At 43.7% G+C, this 26,394-nt stretch overlaps 1 protein-coding gene across 5 annotated transcripts in view; it reads left to right on the forward strand.

Annotated features, from left to right (window-relative positions):
• The window catches only part of LOC138265788 (ubiquitin carboxyl-terminal hydrolase 50-like), a 384,629-nt gene that overhangs the window by 216,805 nt on the left and 141,430 nt on the right, over positions 1-26,394 (forward strand). For all 5 annotated transcript variants that reach the window (XM_069213817.1, XM_069213818.1, XM_069213819.1 and 2 more), the window contains 2 exons: positions 6,567-6,683; positions 15,842-15,937. In XM_069213817.1, the coding sequence (XP_069069918.1) occupies positions 6,567-6,683; positions 15,842-15,937 (213 nt within the window). The remainder of the gene's footprint in view (positions 1-6,566; positions 6,684-15,841; positions 15,938-26,394) is intronic.

Here is a 26,394-nt window from a genome sequence, read left to right on the forward strand (position 1 = left end):
AACAAACCAGATCTGTTAACGCAACACAACCAACAGATCAGACACCCAGATCCAGCATCGCTGAATCTAGCAATCTGGCTCCTGAAATCCTAGAATTCGGACACTTACAACTTAGCCAAGAGTGTATGGAAGTCATAAAGCAGGCCAGAAGGCCATCCACTAGACACTGCTACGCAAGTAAGTGGAAAAGATTTGTTTGGTACTGCCATCATAATCAGATACAACCACTAGACGCAACTCCAAAACATATAGTAAATTACTTGCTCCATTTACAAAAAGCAAAGCTAGCCTTCTCTTCTATTAAAATACACCTTGCAGCAATATCTGCATACCTGCAGACTACCTATTCAACTTCCTTGTATAGGATACCAGTCATCAAAGCATTCATAGAAGGTCTTAAAAGAATTATACCACCAAGAACACCACCTGTTCCTTCATGGAACCTAAACGTGGTCCTAACAAGACTCATGGGCCCACCTTTCGAACCCATGCACTCTTGCGGAATACAATTCCTAACCTGGAAAGTTGCCTTTCTCATCGCCATTACATCTCTAAGAAGAGTAAGTGAAATTCAAGCGTTCACAACACAAGAACCTTTTATACAAATACATAAAAATAAGGTCGTCCTACGACCTAATCCAAAATTTTTACCAAAAGTTATTTCACCATTCCATCTAAATCAAACGGTAGAACTACCAGTTTTTTTCCCACAGCCAGATTCTGTGGCTGAAAGAGCACTACATACATTAGATGTCAAAAGAGCATTAATGTACTACATTGACAGAACAAAGAACATCAGAAAGACTAAACAGCTATTTATTGCATTCCAAAAACCTCATGCAGGTAACCCAATATCAAAACAAGGTATAGCCAGATGGATAGTTAAATGCATCCAAATCTGCTACCTTAAAGCAAAAAGACAACTGCCCATTACTCCCAGGGCACATTCAACAAGGAAAAAAGGTGCTTCAATGGCCTTTTTAGGAAACATCCCAATGCATGAAATATGTAAGGCAGCCACATGGTCTACGCCTCACACATTCACCAAACACTACTGTATAGATGTGCTATCCGCACAACAAGCTACAGTAGGTCAAGCTGTATTAAGAACTCTATTTCAGACAACTTCTACTCCTACAGGCTAAACCACCGCTTATGGGGAAATAACTGCTTACTAGTCTATGCAGACCATGTGTATCTACAGCGACAGATGCCATCGAACTGAAAATGTCACTTACCCAGTGTACATCTGTTCGTGGCATCAGTCGCTGAGATTCACATGGGCCCACCCACCTCCCCGGAAGCCTGTAGCAGTTCAGAAGTTACCTTCAATTTTGTACATTTGTATATATATTATTTAAACCTTTAATAGGTACATACTTACACATTTCATTGCGCGGGCACTATTACTATAGTACAACTCCTATCTCACCCTCTGCGGGGAAAACAATCGAAGATGGAGTCGACGCCCATGCGCAATGAGCACAGAAGGAGGAGTCACTCGGTCCCGTGACTCGAAAACACTTCTTCGAAGAAAAACAACTTGTAACACTCCGACCCAACACCAGATGGCGAGCTATGCAGACCATGTGAATCTCAGCGACTGATGCCACGAACAGATGTACACTGGGTAAGTGACATTTTCATTACAACATAACTTAGATTCAGAGTATGTAGGTCTAGGGCACAGTGCAGGAGCCCAACAGGAGTTGCACATTACAAACAAGCAATATCTAACTCTCCATAGTGATCAGTAACCTGAGGCCTCTGGAGCCGCATTGGGAGAGGTTGACTAATTCAAGAATGCTAGGAATGTCTTTGAAGTGGCTCTACTAAAGAAGTGTCAAGATGTGCTGCAAACAAATAACTTTTGTGAAGATGTTCTTGACATCTGATTTGAAGAAAATCTCGACTGGGGTGCCAGTAACACAGGTGGAGAGCAGAGTCCAGCACATAAACACGGGTAAAGAAGAGACAAAGCAGAGGCATCTTTTCATCAGCAGGGATTAATTATAGAATCAATTAAAATGTATTTTCTTATATTTTAATAAAAAAATATTGTTACATTAATTTTAAAATTCAAAATAAGAAATTAAAATATTTTATTATTAAATAATAAATATGTACTATTTTTATATAGGTGTTAACATTAAACTATATTTATATTTTTAGCTATTTTAAACACTTTAATGTAATCTAACCTTATTTTCTATGGCATGGTGTTACAGTGCCAGTGGTTTGGCCATGTGTAGGCCTGGACTATCTGTTGTTTTTTAACAAGTAGTAGTAATCTGCTCTCAGATGTAGCGAACAGCCAAAAGTAGTACACATACTCAAAAGTGTACATTTCTTTAAAAAAATAAAATACAAAAAAATGCATGTTACCTTTGTGAATCAGGTCCTCAGTGTCTATGTTTTAGGATGTGGATCTCCTACCATAAAAGAATTGTTCAATGACCTTACAGCTTTGCACTGCTTAGTGCTTCCAACAATCACGTCTTCTTGGTGCTGCTCTTCAGCGATTCATTAGAGCTTTGAAACAGAACCATGTGCTTAGTCCATTTCTGTGTGACTATCACTTCGCAAACTAGAAATGTTCAAGTGAATGACTGTTTCTTCATCACATTGGTAGTTTACAGGTGGTTCAGACTTATGGGTACATTTATTTCTTCATTATTACTCCTGCAATTAGTATTAGTACTACATCACCCATTACAGATAAAAAAAAACAGATGTAAAGTGCCCTATAATCAGTTAGACCACCCCTCAATTGCATTCTAATATTCCTTTACGAGCTTCTTTTATACAACTAGCCCTGCCATGTTTGATGCATACTGAAATGGTTCTAGGGTCTCAGTGAACGTTGGTGGATAGGCCCTTTTCGCCCTCTGCAAAATTTGCTTTCAACTGTGAGCTGTCTGTAGAGCATGATCACAATAATTTCGTTTCCTAACAGCAAATGTTTGGAAATCTGGCGCAGTGAGAATGGTTTTTCGACATTATGAATGTTTCAGCAATCGTTTTGTTAGACACCTTCAGTGTATGCATAACATTCAAATCTGTTGACTTCCATTTACTATGTATATTTGTTGGAGAAATAAGACAATGTGTTGTCAAAATCTGTTATGCGTCAAAATAGTGGTTGTTCTTCAGCAAGTAATGTTGTGAGCTGTATTCCAATAAAGGTCTGTGTTTCGGTGCTCGTGCAGTATTTCACTTTGTGCAGCCAATATAGTCCTATAGACCACTGGCGAGTTCTACTCAAGGCCTGAACCTGAGCTCCAGCTTAATAACGAGGGAGAAAGGCTATTAGGACATTACACCCCCTAAGGGTAGATTGTTCAAAATGAAAAAGGAGAAAACATAAAGACAAACATTGGAATGCTGGCGGAGAAACCTTATAGTAGCAATTATAAGCCTGGAGCTTGTCCATTTTCTTCTGGGGAGCTCTTAACTTTTCTAATAAGTTTAACAGGCTAAAGCCTGCTGGCCTGGCTGCATTGGCGGTAGGGCCAACATGGCATTGTTTTATGCAACCCATTGCTGCTTTAAGGCGCCTTAATTTGTGTGATCAGTTTTCTTATCGATAAATCTAAGAGTTATGCTAGAGCCCTGAGAAAGGTGTGACTCCTCTGGTTCTGCAGTTGTCCCAATCACTTAGAGAAATGATACCCACTCACAAGCACGTCCTCACACCTGATGATCTCACTGAGCAGGACTGTGCAAGAAGCTTCCGTTTGGGCCCAAATCTCCTGTCGGCCTCTGACCTTTTGCTGCGCAAAACAGAAGACAAAATCATGAAACCATCTGAAAATAGGAAAGTTTACTTTCTTCTTAATTTCATAGGGGAACACCACCTACTTGGACAGTAGAGCCACTTTGCAAATGGCTTGGAGTATTCACATGTTCTACTCAGGAACAATCAGACACCCAGTCTTTTGCAAACTCCTCATATTCTAGAATCATTACAGGACCAGTTTACTCATCAAAATATTAAGATGAAACTTTGAGCACATGGCAACAAAGATGTGCGTGGTTCACAATGGTACACTGCGGTGCACTCAGAAATAAGGGTCATTATTGTGTAGGAGTGATCATGATATCAGTAGGCCTTTTTCAATTACTTCCTTAAATTTGGTTCATATTCAGTGTTAAAATCACAGCAACAAAACTCCTTAAAAGTGTTCTCTTGGTCAGTCTGCTCCTTTCTGCTTAAAGTTGATGCCTTTGTGTTATTTCAGAGCATACTAAAAGATAAGTGCACAATATAGAAGAGTTATGGCAAAAGTTTTCCTTAGTTGTCTGTCATCCTTAACATGCCACAATTAACTGCACAATAACACAGTTTAGGAGGTAAAAGCAACTGCTGCCTAGATTTCTAGGTATTCAGGAAATCACTTCCGGGACAGCGCACACGGAATAGGTTTCCAGCAACGGTAACTCTTCAAAGAAAATTGTGAGTCCCAAGGTCCGCTAGATCCCAAGGAACTCGTTCCCAAGGAAGAGAGGGTTCTTCGTTTTAAGTTACTTTCCATGTTATGTTCATGTAAGTGAAATCTACGCCTCAATAGTTTTTAGAGGAATGTAATACAGCAGAAGATGAGTTGCTATTTTTGGTCCTGATGGAGCTCCACCCGATCGATAGGGGCATGATAGGCGCGAAACATGTTGACCTGAGTTACTAGCTGTTGGGGAGACCAATCTCTACAACGCTTTCACCATGTGAGTGGAGGAACCTTACTCCGTACCCACTCCGTATTTGCCTAATTTTTTATCTTGACCAAGGTCTTCCACCCCAATTAAAATGAGCTTTTGGAGGACCTTGAGCAAATGTTATTCTGGTTTTGGTTTTCTTCTGCTTTTTTAGGGTAGGTTCAGATACATTCCTAACCCTTTCTCAGACACACACTGTTGTTAAATACCTCTGGCAGAGTGCCCCCTCTGGGGTCCCGTCAGACATTGCAGTGCCAGTCTGACATGGAGCAGGCCCTATGATGAAGCATGACATCCTATGGATGTGTGAGGGCCTGCTTCTTCTAGTACTGGAACTGCCAGTGCTGAGCCTGTGTTTTCATAGTTGCTTCTTAGGAACAGTGTACTCTTGATATGTTCGTTAGTTTGGGAGGTCGTACACTGGACCTTTATTAATCTCCTTGTCCCCCTCCTTTTGTTTGACTAGATCTCTGTGTATTCAGGAAATCTTAGGACATGCTACTGTTAAAATTACTCAGGTGGTTAATGCACATGTTAGAGATGGTTGTATATGTAATATCTGGCTATTAACTTTGCTTCAAAATTTGCACACATATGCATTCTGTGTAAGATAGCTCAGTTGTTTAAAGTGCTACATTTCCACACATTTTGTTATGTATAAAATAGCTTCCTAGGTTAGTATATTTCATATATTCTTATGTAAATTGTGGATCACAGGTAACAACCATGGTAAAGTGGCTTAGTGAGTTATGCACTTGAATAGTCTACACGTTTTTCACTTCATCTGTCATATCGCTTATTGCACACTTGTCCTCACTTGATCCGCTGTTCACTGCGCTGTTCACCAGAACACTTTTTACATATTAACAAGATCTACGCTGATAGCTGTATTGTTTGTCAAGGTACTTTTGCATTAATCTATGTAAAACAGAACCATCTTTTGGTACCTATTGATATTTGCCTAGGAAGCAAAGTCTTGTTTTGCTTCATTCGAAGGAACCATTGTTTATTCATATACCTTTTAAATATATGCAGTAAGGAGTTAGATAAATCACGTTTTGAATTTAAGGGATTTTCTGGTACATGAAATACCAAAGATAAAAACACCTTGGACAATCAAAACACTCTCTGGAGCCGCCTATATGCAAAGGGCTACTCATTTTGTGATAATTGTGGGGTATGTAGTTTTGTAAAGAAGATAATTGAGTTTGATTTATCAGTTGCAGTAGTCTGAAAGTGATATTTATGTGTATGGTATAATGTCCTTACAGAGACTCACATATGTCTGACTAGCCATCCTTAAACCGTTCATGGATTTCCATTGTAAATGAGCTACAGCCAAACACACAGCCCATTTCTTGACACACAAGCCAGAAGCATTCGTAAATGTGCTGTTTCACATTTCGGTCAGTCATATGTGGCCAGCTGTAGAGACTAAATCAAATATGTGCATGGGCATCAGAATTATGAACTTGTAGATGATAGGCAGTTGTTCATCATCTGGTAGTGGCGCTGGGACAGAAAGTGATGAATTACTTTTCAAATGAGAGGTACTTTTATAAAGAGGTGATGCGGTTTCTCTTTGATAACATGCAACATGTAAGGTGCCGTCAGCTAAAGAGTATCTCAGCTGGTAGGTAGAATTATATTTGCAAGTATTGTATCAGGAAAATATCTTTCTAATGTCGAGTGACGTTACTGTGTCTCCTATTTACTTGGTGGACAGGAATTGAAAGTGAAGCCATGCCTCACAGCTTCACTGCAAACGTGTAATGCAGTAAGGCAGTTTTTAGAATGTTCTCATATTTCATCTCTCTTGACAAAAAATTTAATTTTATTTACATCATTTTTAGCTGTTCCACATACAAGTGGTCCATTCCATCACCTGTGAAAAATGCAATACAAAGGACGTTATTCCGTATACCTGGCTGAGCCTCCCAGTGTCTATAAAGGAGGAAAACCCATCTGTGGTAAGGCACATTCACTAGCACATGCAAGCCATTGCTCTGTGAGAGGAGGGATATATATTACCACCATGTCTCTTTTCCTTAATATAGTTCTTAGATATTTTGTGGACAGTACATATTCATTTTGGGGTTTTACATATGTATTTAGCTCCATTACTCCTCTGGGGCATATTTATACGCAGTCCCTCATGAGAAGTCATTGTTTTCTGTTGTTTTATCTGTCCAATGCCTCACTGGAGGCTGTATGTGGTTGAAATTTCCCTTGTGTATACCTAACTTCCATTTCTTTTGCCACAATATGATATATGATATATTTTCTGTTCTTTATGAATGTCTGTGCTGCAGTAGCTATTTTCTGTTTTATCAGAAGACAAGCCTATGTACAGATTAACCTTTGCTTTTTCAAGTCTGATTGCGGTATATTATGTAATGCTCACACCTCTTTGGCTCTGCTTCTGATGGATATTTTTAACTGCAGATTCCTCTCCTTAGAATATACCCCAGACACCAGTCTGGATCCGGAAAATGTTGTAGCAGTGCTCCTATGACTTCTGGTACAGGTGATGTCATTCTGTCAGATGTTTCTTTAGGTGAATTATTTAGGATTGAGGAAAAGTCCAGGAGAAAGTCATCTTCAGGTACAACCCATGAAAATACAATCCACACGCATTGGGAATGGTCTACAAAAAATGGACTATGTATTGTATTAGTGTCAAACAATAATAACAAAACAGATGTTCCACAAGGTAAACATATGTGCAGAAGCGCAGTGCTCACGAGAAGTGCAAAATGAATGAACAATGAGTAAAGAAATAAAAATGGTAAACAGAATGCCTAGAGAAAATTAAATTTTAGTTCAGGCAAACTGTAAAATTTTAAAAGTGTTTATACAAATATAGCGTCCAGCATCAATTAAATTGTGTGTGGACATTTCAACCCGTGGTATTTTGAGTCACAGTCAACGGGTTCTGAGGGCCTCATTAGGAGTTCCTCGTAATATTCCGTTTCCTGCGTAAACTCTTGCTTTCACGTGGGTTGGAATTATGAGTTTGAAGGTATTTAAAGCATCCAATAATTCTCAGATGCTTTAAATAAGTAATTCTTGGTTACATTTCGCCAGGTCAAGCCTGCTGAAATTTAACAGGGCGAAGCAAGCAATATTTACTGTATCATGAAGGTTTTGGTGTGTTAAACGCCAACATCTCCATGTTATTTCCCGTGAACTCGTAATAGGCGTTATTTATCGCACCTGATAAATAACGTACTCTGTAGTATTCTTTTTTATCAAGGACATTAAATAATGCCTTAGATCATAATCATGTCATTAGAGTGTATCCTTCAGTGTGCTGTATTATACCTTGCATGTGTACTAAATACTTCTTTGCTTACCAAAAGAAGTTTTGCTGTGTACTAAATACTTCCTTTCTTACCAAAATAACGCATTGGATTGGGCAATCAGATTATAGGGGACAGCAGCAGCAAAAAGCCTCAACCAGTGCTGACTTGTAAAATAATAGGTACCAGGGCCCAAGATGTTTCTCAGGCAGCTCCCACAGCTTGCACCTCCAAAGGTCCCCATACCCGTGCTGTCAAATACCACTACCATTGACACCTACTTACCATTACATTCATTCAAGTGTAACATTTTGGACTATATTAGGTGACCCAAATCCATATGAACAGCCTGAGCACACTGGTATTATTAATTTTTTAAATCATACATTGAATTTGGTAAACACTTTCCTCCTGGTCCTTAAAGAAAATAGGCTGAAGGCACCACCATGTGTTAAACTTTCATAAATATTTGCTGGTGTTACGAAATGAGTGCTGGTGCAGAGTACTAGCAAACCATGCACAAATTAAGCACTAGTCTCAACCCATACAGTTGAGCCCAGTAGCCCCTGCCTGCTCCATAGTCCTTTAATAGGGGGTTGTCAGTCTTTTTCTCATATAGTGCTTCTATAGGGTTGCGTTTCGATATCAGGAGACCCATATCCATGACCACTGCATGGAGAATGAGCTCTGAATGTATAGATTATGGAACATGTCAAGTGGGATTTAAGAGGATTATGAGGAAAAGGCCCAGACAATATATCCTACACACTGAGATAGGACTGAGTGAAGCTTTCTAATAGAAGAATAATAATCCCTGTAATTACTGTGGAAAATAAAACGTGCAACCATCAAACATAATTTTTAGAAGCAAACTGTAAAGTGGGCAACTCTGGTTGAAGAAACATCCATCAGAGCTTGCTTTATGGCCACAACCTAATTGAACCCTCTCCCTCAACTAAACAAATAGTAATATCCGGTGGGTAGGGAGCACTAAACAGGAATAGATGGACAGGGAAAATAATAAAAAACACCTCTGTGGCCATTCACCTTGCTGGCATGGGTAAAGGCATATCCAAGCCGGCTGCTCCTGTGACTGATGGGCATTTCCAAAGTGGGAGCTATTTGGGAAAATGATATTATCAAATAATTTGCAGATCTTGTGACAGACTTTGACATTCACAAATCACCATTCTACAAACATCTACAGGTTAGACATGCTTTACACATTCCCAACACAGATGAAATCCCTCGCTTGATTCACAAAGATAAACATACACTTTTGTGTAAGATTACGTTGGTTTTGGAATTCACAAAGTCTGATTTAATGGTAAATTTACGACTGTATTGTCTCTGCAGCTGGGACTGAATACTCCTCACATAAAAAGATAGGGATCTTTTGAAATGTGCTGAGTTTTCTGCCCCGATTCCAGAGTCTCCGCATTTGAGAACTTACTATCATATCTGAGTTTGTGAATTCCAAAATAAACATAGACTTACACCAAAGAGTAAGTTTACCTTTGTAAATCAGGCCCACAGACTTTAGCCTGCTCTAGGTAAATTCTTAAAAGTAAGGGAATACCAAGGGTGCGTATAACCCAAGATGGTGCCCTGGAAAGTTGCAATTATGACAAAACTTAGATTAATCCAATTCATCTACCACCATAGGGTGTAATACACACCAGTTGTGGCACATGAACAGAAAGACCCTACCAAACTGCCTGAGATGGTCCTACCTAGCAGGCGCTTTCCTGCGCACCGTGTGGGTGTGTGCCCTGACACAAGAATACTTAAAGGAGGTTGTGCACACTCTTTCAGCAGTAGTGGGTATCCAGGTAGCACTGGATCCCAAGGCAGTTTTGGTAGGATTGGTGGAGGGTTAATCATTCTAGAGGGGCCAACAACAAGTTGAACTTTCTGCTTGTGAAGAGAGAGCTGAACAAATATTGGCAGTCAACCTCTGCTCAGTCGATAGATGAATTGTCGGGACATGGTCAGTTTCTCATTGATGAAGGCACCAATATATCAATCATGGGGTTATCCAAAAAACACACAAATATCTGGGGTCCATGATGTGAACACTACCACAGATGCAATGGGAACAGAACTAACAAATACCTTCACCCCATAATACTGATTATTGATATTATGGCCACAAACCAGATACAAAGCATGCCCTGAACGTTTCATAAGAATCAGTATGAGGAGTTATCACAAAAGAAGTCTGATATTTCCACATAAGTTTAAAGTAATTATTAGTGGTTATATTAACTGAAATGTCTATAAAATATGTTCCAGAAATTGAAACAAATAATGCTTCTTTAACAACAACTAATTGTAACTTGTAATGTGAGATTTGTGTTAAGGTTTAGATATGCTGAAATTTGCCATTTTATGGACATGATCCAAAAAGAACTAGACAAATGTACCAAACTTCAGTTATCCTTCAGAGAATTTGGGTACTGTTTGTTCCGCACAGTAAACTCACAGAACCTTGCCCATAGAAAATAACCTAAACCTGGCTGATCATCTTCTAACAGCCATTCCAAAAGATACTTTGTAACTGGGGAAATCAATTGAAACAGTTGCACCTTTCACGCTGTGCACTGATAAGCTATGTCAGGCAAAGTGAAAGCCTGCTACTGAATACGTTTTATTTTGCTAACAGCTGTAAGAATGACTGTGTTGTTTTGGATGTATATCTACAGGTCATTAATAAAGATGCCTTTAAATTCTGTATTTTTTGTCACATTTTCTGCACTTCAAGGATGAAAATCAAATGTCAGGCTGTCTTCTGCTTCTTATTGTAGGAAGCTGGGTTCTGGTTGTAGTACCCACCAACTTTTTGCCTGGTTTTTGATGCAATCTTGACTGAAGTGCACTGGGTTCCTGCTAACCGGGTCCCCAGTGTCAGTGTTCCTTCCCCAAAACAAGACACCTAGTCACTTGATCCACAAGTGTCCAGGCCCTGTAGCAACTTTTATAAGTCCCTAGTAAGTGGTGCCACTGTTACCTAGGACCTAGGTACTGCAGAGGGTCCCTAAGAGCTGCAGCACAGCTTGTGCCACTCTAAGGGACTCAGCACCAAAGTCCTGCAGACTGCCACTGCAGGGTGCCTGACAAGGTGCTCCAAAAAGTGAAAACATGACATGGCACACAGCCTGTGTGCCATGCCCCTAAACAATGCATGTAATATTTGTAAAGTCACCCCTACAGCAGGGGAGCTGTCCTTAACAACGCATCCTTATGGAAGTTGACGTTTCCCACGCAAGCGTAACCACACTTGCCTGAACAACGCATTACTTTTTCTGTGCCTTAAACATGCATGTGCTGAACTCCACATATATGCGTGGTTAAGGCTCAGTAAAAGTCATGTGGTGTTTGGGAGAGGACGTAGTGAGGCAAGTGGGGCTGGGGTAGAGGTGGGGGTGGATTAAGGGATTGGGGTAGGTGGGGGGTCGGGTGGGCTTTTTTTTTTTTTTTTAAGGGCCGGGTTGGGGGGCGGTTTGGGTATTTCTTTTAAGGGATTAGGATAGGCGTTGTTTTTTTTGGGGGGGGAAGGATGGAGGGGGTTTAGGTCATTTATGTTTTATGTAGGGCTTAGGGTTGGGGGCAGGGTAGTTTATTTTTAAAGGGATGGAGAAAGGTTTAAGGAAGAGAGGGAGGAGAGAGAGATTGGGAGAGGACACGTTGAGGTAAGGGTTTTGGGCAGGGTTGGTGGATAGTTTTAGTGGTGGGGCGGATTTAGGGCTTAGGTTGGGTGGGGGTGTTGGGGTACTTTAGTTTTAAGGTGCAGGGGTGGTGGGTCGGGATAGTTTTTTTTTTTAGTTTTTTTTAGGCTTTGGATGGGTGGGGGGGTCAGGTAGTTTACTTATTTGGGGAGGTTTTAGGGCAATTGGATGGTGGGCGGTGTCAGGACAGTTTAGTTTTAGGGGTGGGTGGGTCAGGTGTTTCTTTTTTTTAGGGCTCAGGGCAGATGGGGGTCAGGGTAGTTTACTTTTTAGAGGGCGGGGTTTGGATTCAGAGTAGTTTTTTTTTTTTTTTTTTTTAGGGCTCAGGGCGGGTGGGGGTGTTGGGTTAGTTTAGTTTTATGGGGCAGGGGAGGGGATCGGGTTGTTTTTTCATAGGGTTCAGGGAGTGTGGGGGAGTTGAGGTACTTTAGTTTATAGAGGTGGGGTAGGGGTTATAGAATTTTTCTTTAGGGCTCAAGGCGGGTGTGGGGGTTGGGGTAGGTTAAGTAGTAGGTGTGGGGGTCGTTTTTTGCCTCAGGGCGGGTGGGGTTGCATGACAGAACCATGACTGCGTTGTTTCCACACATGGCTTTACTAGGCATGCTTTTATAACGAAATTCATTGTGAAGGCATGTGTGGTAAAGTCATGCATGGAAATGATGCAGTCGTGGTTCCGACAACTATGTTAAGGCATGCGTTTTTCTGGCATGCATGGTTCCATCATAAAATCCTACAGCATGTCCTACAGCCTGAAGGCAGGGTGCATTCTATTACATATGTGGACATATCTGCAAGAGCAGCTCTGCCCCTGATATGACTTTGCAGATTCTTAGACACTAAGGGGGTGATTCTAACTTCGGCGGGCGGCGGAGGCCGCCCGCCAAAGTTCCCCCACCAAAATACCGTTCCGCGGTCGAAAGACCGCTGAGGGTATTTTGGGATTTGCCCTGGGCTGGCGGGCGGCCGCCAAAAGGCCGCCCGCCAGCCCAGGCAAATCAACCTTCCCACGAGGACGCCGGCTCAGAATTGAGCCGGCGTACTGGGAAGGTGCGACGGGTGCAGTGGCACCCGTCGCGTATTTCAGTGTCTGCATAGCAGACACTGAAATACTTTGTGGGGCCCTCTTACGGGGGCCCCTGCAGTGCCCATGCCATTGGCATGGGCACTGCAGGGGCCCCCAGGGGCCCCGCGGCACCCCCTACCGCCATCCTGTTCCTGGCGGGAGTCCCGCCAGGAACAGGATGGCGGTAGGGGGTGTCAGAATCCCCATGGCGGCGGAGCGCGCTCCGCCGCCATGGAGGATTCTGCAGGGCAGCGGGAAACCGGCGGGAGACCGCCGGTTTCCCGCATCTGACCGCGGCCGAACCGCCGCGGTCAGAATGCCCTGCGGGGCACCGCCGGTCTGTCGGCGGTGCTCCCGCCGACCCTGGTCAGAATGACCCCCTAAGTGTACAGGGAAGCCATTTTTGAATACATGTGCTGGACACTGGTCAATATGAGTGCCCCAGCTACATGATGGCTTCACTCAAACTAGGGATGTTTGGTATTAAACACATGGTATCAATAAACCCTCACTGATACCAGCGATGGATAAATAAATGCGTCCACTCAGAGGGCACCTTAGAGGTGCCCCCTGAAAACACTCCAATTACTGATGGGCTGACTGACTAGCAGATCTGTATTCCAAGGTATGAAGCTTCAAAGGAGCCCATCGCCTTTGGTATGCAGATCTGGCTCTCCTCAGAGGGAGATGCTGCCCCTGGGCCCATTTGGCAGCTGGGCAGGCGTGAAAATTAGCTATGTAGGAGGCATGTTGCACTGCCAGGCTAGACGCACCCCCTAAGGTGACCAGCCTAAAGTGAACACAGCTTTGGGAATTCCACCATCTTGTGTGTGGTGGAATTAGGAATTATGGGACACTGTGTGGCCCACTTCCCAAAAGAAGTGGGCATCTAAAGGGTATAGTGTCCCCAAGGGGAAGTAACCCATTGGCTACTACCCTTAAATCCCCGTAACGCCCCCTAAATTGAGTATTTAAGGGACACCCTGATAGCATGACCTCAGATCTTCACTGGACACAAAAGGACAGGACAAGAAGCCTGCTGAACCCCTTTAGTGGTTCGCAAGGACTGGACTTTCAACTTTGTGACAGACTGATCTCCATAGATTTACATAGGGGACCCCACACTGAACTGCACCTGGCTTCCCCAGTGCAGCCTGAGGTGACCTGTTGGTGATGCCTTGGATCTTGCCCCATACGTAGCTCAAGTCCAGGAGATTGGCCCTGTAAGTTGATGTACTAAAACTGTATGCAGTGCTTCTTCTTCCTCTATAGGATAATATTGCTGCATCAGAAAAATGCACTGTCAACTTTTGCAAACTCTCAAAATTAATAACTTGAAAAGTGCTCAATTGATTCCGGTGATCTTTGTATCTAAATTTATATAAAAGTATGTGTTATTTTTATGAATTGGTGTTGGATTCCATTATTGAGTGTGTGTCTCACCTACTGCCGATGTGTGTGCCTTACATGCTTTGCACAACGCTCTGGTATGCCTAACTGCTCGCCCACACTAGCACAGAAGAGAACATGTGGGATGTCTATTTTGCCTCTCTGATACCTTTGGGATTTGCCTGTGCTCTTTGCAGAGTGTACCTCATTTTGGTCCACTATATAAAGAGCCAGCTTCCAACACGTTCTTTGTAACACAGAGACTGGTGTTACTTCTCACTTTGCAAACAGAGAAAGAAAAATATAGTGAATTATGTGTCAATCCTGCTGGCGTACATGAATTGTAAAAGGGATGCTGGAGGATGAAATCTTTTTTTAGCATGCAACAAAATGTAAATCCCTGTAAACAAATTGTACACATTCAGCAGTTAGGAAAGCACAAAGAAACACATTTCTTGTAATTCTTAAGTGTGATGGATATAAAGATGTTATTATGATCAGAACAATTCAAGACTCTTTACTTGGTGATGCAAAGGTAATAAATATTCATTGAAACCCGATTTCCACACATTATCATTTGTGTGCAATATAGTTGTATATAAACAACTGCATATATGTGCAAATATAGTGACCATATTGATGGAAAATGTGCTGTCTGCAAATAACAGTTCGCTTTCACACCATGCTATATTGCATTAAAAAATTCCTAGTCGCATTGCCATTGAAGCTAGGTGGGTCACGGATAGTACTAAAAAGTGGGTTGTGGTTCTAAAACATTTGGGAAGCACTGATCTACACAGTGAAGGCATGCTGCCATTGAAATAACACCTCTAAAAACAATGGGCCCTAGTAAAAAAGGCTTACCTCTTGCCAACCTCTTTCTCTTGCTTTCTACCATCTCTCCACCCTATATTTATTCTCTTTTGCTTTCTTAAGGGTTGTTCTGATTGTTTGAACTCAACGTTAAAATGATCGCAAAAATGTATAGTTGCCAAATCTTATTCAGAATTTCATAACTGTTTTAAACTTTTCTTTTTGTGTCAGATTTATAACAAAGCAAGGTTCTGAAATTAAAAGATATTGGAAACCAGTAAAAACAAAGCTTTAGAAGCATTTCGAGTCCTCAACCTTCAGATTTTTTTTTTAAAGGGAACCTGATCATTTTTATGGCAAATGCAATCTACATGTGGCAAGTTTACTCTCTCCTTTACTTGCGTTGGCATTATTCAATTTGGATTTTAACTTAAGAAAAGTATGATAGCCAAAGAGAGGCTGAAAAGATAGAGTAGCATTCCACCGCTCCAATGAGAGGGATTGAACCTTTTTCATAGATATAGCCTCATCGCTGTGTAATGAAAACGAAAATTAAATCACATAACTATGTAGGTCGACTAGATACATGTAATACAATGGTTTTAGATTCATCATATTAGAGGTGAGAGGAAGAACCTCAAACATATCTCAACTTATGTGGCTGCTATCGTGTCAATCCATTGGTTAACATCACTGAAGATGCGTACATCCACACTTAAGTTAGGAAATGGTCACAACTGGTTTCCTGCTACCCAGTATACCACTAACATGTTTGCTCAAAATCTGGCCAGCTGTAAGGTTTTGAATTAAAACATGTTTTTTTCCTCTTGCAGCAAGCAGCTATAGATAGTTTTCTCAAGAAGCTTCGATTTGAGGGTGAGAATCGGTGTTACTGTGAAAATTGTGGAAGCAAACAAGATTCTATTTCGGTAAGTGTAGAGCTTGGCTAATGTGAAAAGAAAAGTTTACATAAAAGTCTTTGTTATGACAGTAGCATGAAATGAGTCAGATAAACTGAGCTGTAGCCTCTAGTTCTTATGGGTTTACTATTGATCCATATTTGGACCAAACAAACTCCATATATTTATCATCTGGGCTAATACACACTGATTTGCCACTTTAAAAGTAGCGGAGACATGCATAAAGCACTAGACTGTGGGTGTGACAATATTGCATTTGGGGTGAACATATATTACAAAAAGGACTAGTTTGGCTATTTTGCATTGAGTCATACATAACCAGCAGGTAGCTGATTAAGTGCTATCTGTTGTGTCACTAATGGCATGTCTTCTGACAACAGCCCTCACACTCACATGGGAGGCCAGGAGTGATACCTGGAATACTGAAAAGTAGCTTCCTACAGTGGAACAGTAAGTTTAGCAAATTCAGATTAATTCTGCAAGTTTTTATTGTGAGTCCAAGGGGTGCGCAAGGTGGTAAAAAATTTGAGCTGGTGTGGTGATCCCACACAGAAATATGAGGAAAATGTGATTTTCTTTTAGCTAAATTTGAGGTTTGCAGAGGATCCTGGGTAAGGAAACATTGGGGAATCCATGCAAGCCACACCTCCCTGGACTCCCCCAGTTGTCTAGTTTTCAGAAATACCTGGGTTTGGTAGGTTTCCCTAGATGGCCGTTGAGCCCGGGACCAATAACGTAGGTACCCCCTTGCAAAATCAAGTTGTTTTTTCATAGATAGGGGGCACCTGCGTTTTTGGTCCCAGGCTCTTCGGCCACCTAGGGAAATGTACCAAACCCAGGCATTTCTGAAAACTAGACACCTGGGGGAGTCCAGAGAGATGCGGCTTGCTTTGATTTCCCCAGTGTTTTATTACCAAGGATCCCCTGCAAACTAAAATTTAGATAAAAAGTCACACTTCCTATCATCCAGCATTTTCCACAGTCACCCGATAAAAATAATACCTCACATGTGTGGGTGCCCAAAGCAAAGACAGCCTAAAAACATATAAAATGAAAAACTGAGGGGTACTAAAGCGGATGCAAAAGGACAGGGTTTTTTCATACGTTTTTAGGCTGACTCTGCTTTGGGCACCTAGATAAGTGGGGCAGAAATTTTATCAGTATAGATGGGACAATGCTAAGTGGTAGGAATTTTGTGGATTCATGCAGATTCTAGAAGTTTCCATCACAGAAATATAGGGAAAATGCATAATCTCAGGCAAAATTGGAGGTTTGCAGGGCATTGTGGGTAAGAAAATGGTCCAGGGTGCAGGAGAAGCACACCACCCTGGACTCCCCCAGATGTTTAGTTCTCAGAAGTGTCTGGGTCTGATAGGTTTTTCCAGGTGGCAGCATACTGGTGGCAGCATACCGAAGTCCAAAAAGTGCAGCTGCTCGCCATTGCAAGTGGGATGATATTGGGAGTTAGTCAAGCTGTCTTGGCCCATATATAAAATCAATACCAAAAAAGGGCAGCCCCATCCCTCTATTTTTTGTATTTTTAATTCCCTGGTGTCTAGTGGGCTATCTGCCTCCATAGGGGGTAGATCAGGGGTGATTACCCATCTGCTCCCCAGGGGGGCAGAAACAGTTTGCCCACATTTATTTGGGTTGGGGGCATGGCCATGCCATTACCCCTTTAAAAAAACAAAAAAAAAAAGTCCCTGATGTCTAGTGGGTTTTCTGCTCCCCCTGGAAGGGGTGCGGGGTTGCAAATCGAGAGTAGTAATCCCCATCCCCCCCTGGGGGACAGAAAAACGGTGGCATTTTTTTGGGGGGGAATTGGCATGCCCATTTTGGGCAGCCCCCACCCCTACACTAAAAATAAAAATAGTCCCTGGTGTCTGGTGGGCTTTCTGCTCCCCCAGAAGGGCAGATCTGGGGTAATAACCCCCATCTGCCACCCAGGAGGGGCAGGGAGAGTGTTCCAATTTGTGTTTGAGAGTGGTGGAGGCATTGGCATTCCCATTTTGGCCAGCCCCCACCCCTACATATTAAAAAAAAATCCCTGGTGCCTAGTGAGTTTTCTGCAGAAAGACTTTGGTCCACATTCATGTGGGGTGGGGGCATGGCCATGGTGGGCAGCCCCCACCCCTCTTTATTAAAAAAAAAAACCCTGGTGGCTAGTACCATTTCTGACCCCTGGGTGGCAGATCTGGGGCTATTGTCTCCCCCCCCACCCCCCAGGGAGGACAGAGAGTCTGTGCTGCTAATTGGGAGGGGTGTGGCATTTTAATGCCCATTTAGGGTATCTCCCACCCCTATAAACATATAAAAACAATACCTGGTGACTGGTTGGCTTTCCACTCTCCCCAGGGGGAGGGCTTGGAGGGGGTGGTGTAGTCAGGTCAGGGTCTACTGCCAGAAAGACTGAACTTGCCCGTAAAAAAATAGGAAGATCAAAAGCCCTTGCCCAAGGGCCGCTTCTTCCTCCCAGATGTCTAGTGTATGGATCCCTGCTTGGGGATCACCCTTCTGCAACGATCCCCGAGCAGGGATCTACTTGGTAGGGGTACCAATGGAAAGGGGAGATTCTTCCCTTTCCAACGCTACCTCTTCGGTCTGGATCTGTGCTCAGGGGGCTGTGTTAGCTCCATGAACACTGATGCAGAGAAAGTGAAATGAGCGGATCGGTTCATTTCAAGTTCGTTTTCAGCTTATGTCATTTCTCTGAAAACAGAAGAAATAGCATCAGGAGGCGGAAAAGCTTTCTCCCACCTCCCGAGGCTGTTTCTGTTTTAAGAAAATCCATGTGGTGCCTGCACCAGAGGTATTTCCTGTGCTCTGCATGTCGGATGACCCCTAGGAGCAAAAGTTTGTTTTTAATTCTGTTTCCTAACTATAATGTACCTGTAGCCTTTGTTTTTATGTGAATTTCTATACTTTTTAAATTTTAATTTTAATTGCTTTATGTTAATCCAACCTGCAGCCAGCCCCCTACAACCACCCAACCCTGTGCCAAACATGGCCTTTGGTGCAGCAGGGCTGGCGGCAGAGCCTGACATGCGGCCTACCCCACAGCACTCATGAAGTGCTTCTTTGTTTGGTGGAGATGTGATCCTATTCATGTTCATCAAGAATGTGTCTCCACAATCGGTGGGAAACGCATTTGAGGGGGGACCTTTTAGTAAGCTGTCCATTTTTCTTAGAAAAGTGAAGGAAAACGTTCCATATCACTATTGTATATAGGTCGGGCCAAAAGGGTTGGGCTTTTAGGACATTTTCCAGACTTTGTAGTCTTTTGAAGGGAGAATCTCTAGTCCCAGCAGCAGACAACAAGAAAGAACCCACTCGTCCCAGTCACTACATGAGATATTGCGATCAAAAAAAGCAACAGTACAGACAACTTATTTAAGGTATACAAACAACTTTTCACTTTGGAAATGCAGAGGAAACACACTTCCTTTTCCTTGGCCATGCACACAAAGTTAGGGTGATCAGTAATTTACAAAATTGGAGCTTTAGTGTGGGAACCTGCTTTGTTTTAATTTGTAAGTGCTTCCAGTTGAGATCTAGTTTCTCTGAACTGAACTGAACTTTGTGCTAGAATGAATCTTGCCCTGCATATTTATCTATTTTATAAATACGCAAGGCAGGATGCAGTTTTTAAAAACAATTCTCGGGCACCGCGGGAGCCGGCATTGCTCCTGCATGCAGGCAGCTGCTGGAAATGAGGCTCCCGACGTGCAGGAACAATACTTTCATCTCTTTCCTTGCCTGCATGTCTGCAGGGAGGAAGAGTGATGAAATTTCAGCTTCCAACAAGCAGTTGCATTTTTTAGCTACTGTTGCTGGAAGCAGAGTGTTTTCCTTTGCTTGGCGGGAGCTGTTATCCTGCTACCTCCCGAGGTGCTCTGAGGGTGGGCACCTCGGGAGGTAGCAGGAACTTGCCTTTGGGGGTGGCGACACTCAGGGTCATAAATGGCCCCCTCTTTTGTTTAGTACGGGCTGGGTGGGGGGAGGTGGTGGTCCCCTTGGCTAGGGAGTTGGGGGGGTCAGTAGAGCCCCCCATTCTTTTTCTTTAAATGGCCTCAGGGATGTGGTGGGGCCGGGGAGGTCCGCACAGCCCCCCAAATAGTTATCATATATAGCCCCTGGGAGGTGGTGGTCCTCAGGGCCCCCCTATTCATTTTATTATGTAGCCCTGGGGTGGTGGTGGTCCCAGGACCTGGGGTGGTGCGCACGGTCCCCTGCATATCTTTCACATGTAGCCCTAGAGAGGAAGTGATCCCTGGGACTTTCTAGCGCTCTAGGAGCAGTGCCTAATTTGAGTCAGTGGTTTCCGGTGCTCGGCACTGGCACTTAATTGTCAACACCTGCTCTAGTGACAGTCCACCACATGGTTGCTCTGTCTGTTTAATTTTGAAATGAGCACAACAACTGTGTTTATTAAGTCAAATTACATCGAAAATGAATAATACCAGCCTTTCATGCTATTATTATAGCTTTTTGTGGCCTGACATAGTCAGAATTGTCACACTTGTAGGAGTGTGTTAATTAGGTGTTTATGTTGATACTGTCATTGGCAGCGCTACCAGGGGTATGATGCAGGCTGTAGTGGCCTTCCTATAGGGGCCCTAGCACTTCATGTTTTTCTTTTACACAAATTAAGCACTGCCTCTGAGGGAGGCCCTATGTGCCACCTCCTCATTTTTTTTTATCAGCCAACATGCCTCCGGGATCTAGGGAAAACATTAAAATCAAGCTTTGAAGGCAGCGCTTATTTGTTTTTTAATTCATAGAGAAATTTGTGAATATTCACAATTTTTGCTGTGAATTTAAAAAAATGCTTTTTTGCTCTGGTAGTGTCTGAGGGGCATCCCCACACCCAGGGACCACTATGTCTTGGGGGAAAAATCTTAGGGAGACCTGTCCCGGAGAACTCCATCTCTCCGTGGCTAAATACAGAATTTATGCATGGCCCTGTGCGGCCCCCCAGCTGCCCCAAGGGCCGCCACCTCCCTGGCCAGCTCCTGCTATGTCGTGGAGTGCCCACCCCCGGGACATAGCTGTTTGCTCTGAGTTGGCAGGAGCTTTGTCAGCTAATAGATGTAACATGTCAGGTCATAAGCAGTGCATTGCGGGCGTAAGTTATAGTTAGCTCAGGTAACTATAACTGCTGAATTTCACTAGTTTTGTATGAGTGAAATGTGAGCCTAACTATAACATTTCATTAACCTTTGTTTTTTCTGTGAATATATATGTGTGCGTCTGTACCTATATATATATATATATATATATATATATATATATATATATATATATATGTATGTATATAACCTTCTAGTGGTTGCCAGTAGGTAGTTCTAGTTAGGACCTTGTTTCCATAGGAAGAGCATTTTATGTTAATAACTTTGGCGCTGCTATACAATTCTTCTTAATTCGTAAAATTTTCAAAACGTATACTTCATTGGGTTCAGCTGCTGTCCTGAAAGTTGTAGGGTGATCCGTCAAGCGAGGGCCGAGAAAAAGAGGGTCCCAAAATGTGTTTTCCCTATCCATTTTCCCACAGTGATTTTGAACACGAGTACAGGCCGGACCACTGGATTGAATTACTCCAAATTTGGCAGAAAGCTAGGAGTAGCCAGCAAGTGTGCTTTTCTTTTATTTGGTGTAAATCCGTTCAGTAGTTTTGGAGTAGTTAGAGATTAAAAAATATAGATATCCAGGGACTCTGATCCTCTGCAGATCCAACTGTCCCTGTGCTGATATCAGATTGGCTGCCAACACTTCAACAAGGAATCTTTTGCAGCCATCTTGGGGCTCAGCTTACACCAAGTCCCTCAAAAAAAGAGAAGGAACCAGGGTAGGGTCACCCTGGGCCCCTTGCCTTTGCCAAGGTGTCCCTTACGGACCTCGCCAGGGCTAAAAGCATTTTCTTTAAAAACTATTGGGAAAATCGACAGACCAGGATCCGTAGATTTTTATGAGATAAAAAAAAACAAAAAAAAAAAAAAAAGCCAGTCTCCTGCCCTTTTCTTTTATTTGGCTCTCCAGTGAGCCAGGTCTCTGGGGCATAGGAGGATTGAAAAAGCATGGGGCGCACAGGCCCCCTTCCTAGGGCTTATGTTAGCCTCATGGACCACCGCCTTCCCAGGGCGATTAGCCAAAAATGTGGGGGTGGACACCCCCCAACCCTTTCCCCCTCCGCGACCACCCCCTCCCCAGGACAAAATCTTTATTTTATATGGCGGAGGCCTGTACGGCCACCCCCGTAACCCCAGGGACTCCCACCTCCCTGGGGCTAAATACAGAATTTGTGCAGGGGGCCCACGATTCCCCCGCAGCCCCAGTAACCTTCACCATCTATGGGCTAAATCTTTACTTTATATGGGGGAGGCCCATAAGGCCCAGGGGACCACCACCTCCCCGGGCCGAAGTTAAACGTTGTAGCAGGCTGCATGTCCCCTCCTAGTGAAGCCAATAATGGCCTTGGGGACTGCCACCCCCTAGGATTGGTTCTTGCTGTGTCCCGGTGTCCCCACCCCCAGGACATAGCTGTTTGCTCTGACTTGGGAGCTTTGACAGACGATATTGGTGGTGCGTTTTTGATGACGAGGTGTATCTAGATAACACCACCAAACAAAGAAGCATTTAGGTAATATAGCTTAGAGGAAGGACCGTGGTTTGGTGGCAATTTACGTCTTTGTAGTCTTGTTGGCCTCTCTGTAAGATGATTCATGTTATCAGAATTCTGGAGAAAGACACGAGGAACAATCACATTGCCACATGCACTCAAGGTCGCTGGAGACATTTACTTGTGGTCCATTATGCAGCTGTAGTGTAGACCACACACTGGACATTTAGCCAAAAAGGTAGCACTTAATAACTAACCAGAAGAAAGTACCTCAGTTGGGTGGACATTTTGTGCAAAGCTGTGAACTCTTCTTGGATAAACAGTCAGGTGCAGTTACTTCGTGGCTGAGTCACTCGTGCAGCTACTGACACACCAACTCACAGATGCACTCATACACTCACTCAGACATTCATGCACCCACTCACAGACCCTCTCAGACATTCATGCACCCACTCGCAGACCCACTCAGGCTCACGCACCTACTCATAGACCCACTCAGATACTCATGTACTCAATGACCAACACACTGAGGTGTACCCACTCAGAGACCGACACATCCTCTCACGGACCTACTCAGACACTCACATACCCACTCATAGACCTCTGAGACACTTATGTGCTCATTCACACGCAGGGTCAAGTTTGATATGCATGTGGCTGGGTCCAAACTGGAGGAGCATGGTGAGCAAAAGAACAATGGATTAAACCCAGATCTTTGACGGTGGTGAGTGTTTGAAAGGTTTCAGCACTCCGTCCATCATCCCTGTGTTTTGCTAAAGTCATCCTAAGTGGCAAGGTTATGCCCAGACGAGGGTCCCTCGCTCACTGTGCCACTGGAGTCAAGCTAGCCTGGCTGAGGAGGGGTGATACCCCAAAACCGGTCCCATGATGCTCGTTTCCAGCACTTTCGACTGGACTGTTTGCAGGGGTAACAGGGTCAAGACTGATTTGCATATGGCTGGGTCCAAACTGGAGGGGGCATGGTGAGCAAAAGAATGATGGATTAAACCCAGATCTGTGACTGGCGGTGTATGAAAAGTTTCAGCACTCCATCTATCATCCTTGTGTGTTGCTCATTTACTCACACATGGCATCTCAAATGACATCACTGATTACATCATACAGTGGGTGTGAGGGTTTTCTAAAAGTTTTTAAATGTTAAGGATATATACCACTACAAAGGTAAAAATAATATACTTTCTGTACTACTAATGAGTGGTACTATTTCTAACATATCTATGTGAGTGACTGTGTGTATCCATGTGTGAGTGGGTGTCTGTGTGCCTGTAGGGATGTTTGAGTTAATGAGTGAGTACCTGTATGGTTGTATAAGTAGGTATGTGAGTAGTTGTGTGGGTAGGTGGCTATGTCATTGACTATATTAATGAGTGAGTGGGTATGGCAGTGGCTGCCTGGGAGAGTGAGTGGCTGTATGTGTTGGTGAATGAGTAACTGTATGAGTGAGTGAGTGGATGTCTGAATAGCTGTCTGAGTGAATGACTAGCTGTGTATGTGGCTCTATGGGTGAGTGAGTTTCTGTTGAGTGGCTCTTTGGTTAAGTGAGTTGCTGTGTGAGTGCCTGTATTGCAGAGTAAGTGTATGTGTTAATGGATGTATGGGTGAGTAAGCGGATGTGTGAGTGCTTGTATGGCTGTGTTGAGAGGCTGTGTGGCTGCGTGTGGGTGGATACATAGGTAAGTGGGTGTGTAAGTAGCTGTATGGGTGAGTGGCTGTATGGGTGACTGAGTAGTTATGTGAGTTCCTGCACAAGTGAGTGAGTATGTTTGACTGGCTCTTTGGATGAGTGAATAGCTGTGCGAGTACTTGTATGGGTCTGTGTTTGAGTATGTGAGTGGTTGTGTAGGTGCGTGAATGGATGTATGAGATGTTGTATGGGGTGTGAGTTTCTCTGTGGATGTCATCGGCGATCTCATCAGTAATGTCTCTGACCATGTCATGAGTGATGTAAAATGTGAGGTCATAAGCAGTGCATTGTGGGGGCGTAAGTTATAGTTAGCTCAGGTATGTATAGCTGCTGAATTTCACTGTCTTTGTACAAGTGAAATGTGAGCCTAACCTTAACGTCCTGTAACCTTTGTGTGTGTATAGATATATATATAAATATATATATATATATATATCACAGAACAAATCTGCTGAATTCCTATGCAATATATGCACCTTGTAAATCGTAGTATGTGCTTTTGTTTACCTTTAAACAGTAGACTCTATAAATGCGTTCGTTACTTACTGTTAATGGCATTACTCCTAGTCCTACTCTCTCGCCTTCCTTCGTAACCAATGAGGCTCCCTTGCCTGCCATAGACCCCTCCTTTCCTAAATAAAAACGACCCCCACACCCTCCACCTCCTGTACAAAAACAAGTCAACCAGAGACTCAGTTGAACCGTACCGGGAGGGCGGGAGGGAACACAAAGGAAGGCGAGGGAATAGGACTAGGAGTAATGCCATTAATGGTAACTAATGGACGCATTACTTCCTGTCCCTCCCTTGGCTTCTTTCGTAACCAATGAGAAATGACAAGCAAAAGGAGAAATGGACAACTGAGTCACAAAAAACACATCCAAAAGAGTGCCCAGAAAAGAAAAACTCCTAGGCAGACAGAGGACAGAACATCATGACCCAAGCAATCAACCCAATGCAAGGCAGCAGGAGAAGACCACACCTGCATCATAGCAGGACCAAAAAGTCCAAAGAATGCCAGTCTGATCACAAACACGACTGAGGGAACCGGAATAAGAACAACGTGGGCCAAAAAACACACAACAGAAAGGAAACATACAGAACAGCGCCCAAACGGAAAAAGACGTCAAAGCAATGCCCGCAAGGGGAACAAAGGAGGATCAACAAGAACATAACCATCAGCACAGGAACCCCCATAGTAGCAAAGCCAAACCGGAAAACGGACAAGCTGTCAAAATCCACACCCCAACAACCCCAGTGGGAGGACCAGGAAGCCAAGTGGAAATGGAAACACTGGAAGACCCCACACCAGGTCATTCCACAACCACACCAGCAGAGGGATCCAAGACGCAGGAAGCCCTTGAGGCACCACCAAAAAAAAAACACCAGAGCCCCCACACACCGGACCCAAACCAGGAAAGCCAGACCAACTTGGAAGGCAAATACAAAGGCCCAGAGGACAACGACAAGCCCACCTGGCCACAGCCCAAGCTGGAGGACAGTGCCTGATAAACTGGCTGCACCAAGCAGACACCGGTGAAGGAAACATGAATACCACCAGAAGATCCCATCTCAGGCAAAGGAGGTGGGACAAGGGCACAATGAGAAACCAATGGAGCATGGAAGAGCATAGCCTCACAGAGCATCCCAGGCACACTCCATCCTCCGAAATCACAGAGTAGGCAGAGACAGAAGACATCTATTACCACCAAGACCGGCAATCCCCCACAGGCACAGAGAAAGACAGGAGTCCCACATCGAGGCCCCTGACACAACCCTTCAAACGGCAAGGGCAGGGAACTCCCACTAAGTGACTGAAAGTAAGGAAACCGGGAACAGCCCAAAGAAGAGCGAGACCCCGAAACAGAAGTGCGAAGGGGCAGAGGAGAGCAACACCCCTGGGGCCGCGCCACAGCCTGAGGGAAAAACCAGGCCACCAGGAAAAGCGGACAAAGAGGACGAGCGCAAAACATCCCAGGAAAGACAGCGAGCCACCACCCATGCAGAGCGAGAACACCCAACAGAGCAGACCTGCAAGCACCCATCGGAACGCCCACTGCCAGTCCAACGAAGACCGGCCACAGGGAGACGGCAAAAAAACCTGCTACAAAAGACCAGAAACCAAAGCTCACAGCATTGGGCAAAAT

The sequence above is a fragment of the Pleurodeles waltl genome, chromosome 11 (assembly GCF_031143425.1).
Source record: "Pleurodeles waltl isolate 20211129_DDA chromosome 11, aPleWal1.hap1.20221129, whole genome shotgun sequence".
Lineage (NCBI taxonomy): Eukaryota > Metazoa > Chordata > Amphibia > Caudata > Salamandridae > Pleurodeles > Pleurodeles waltl.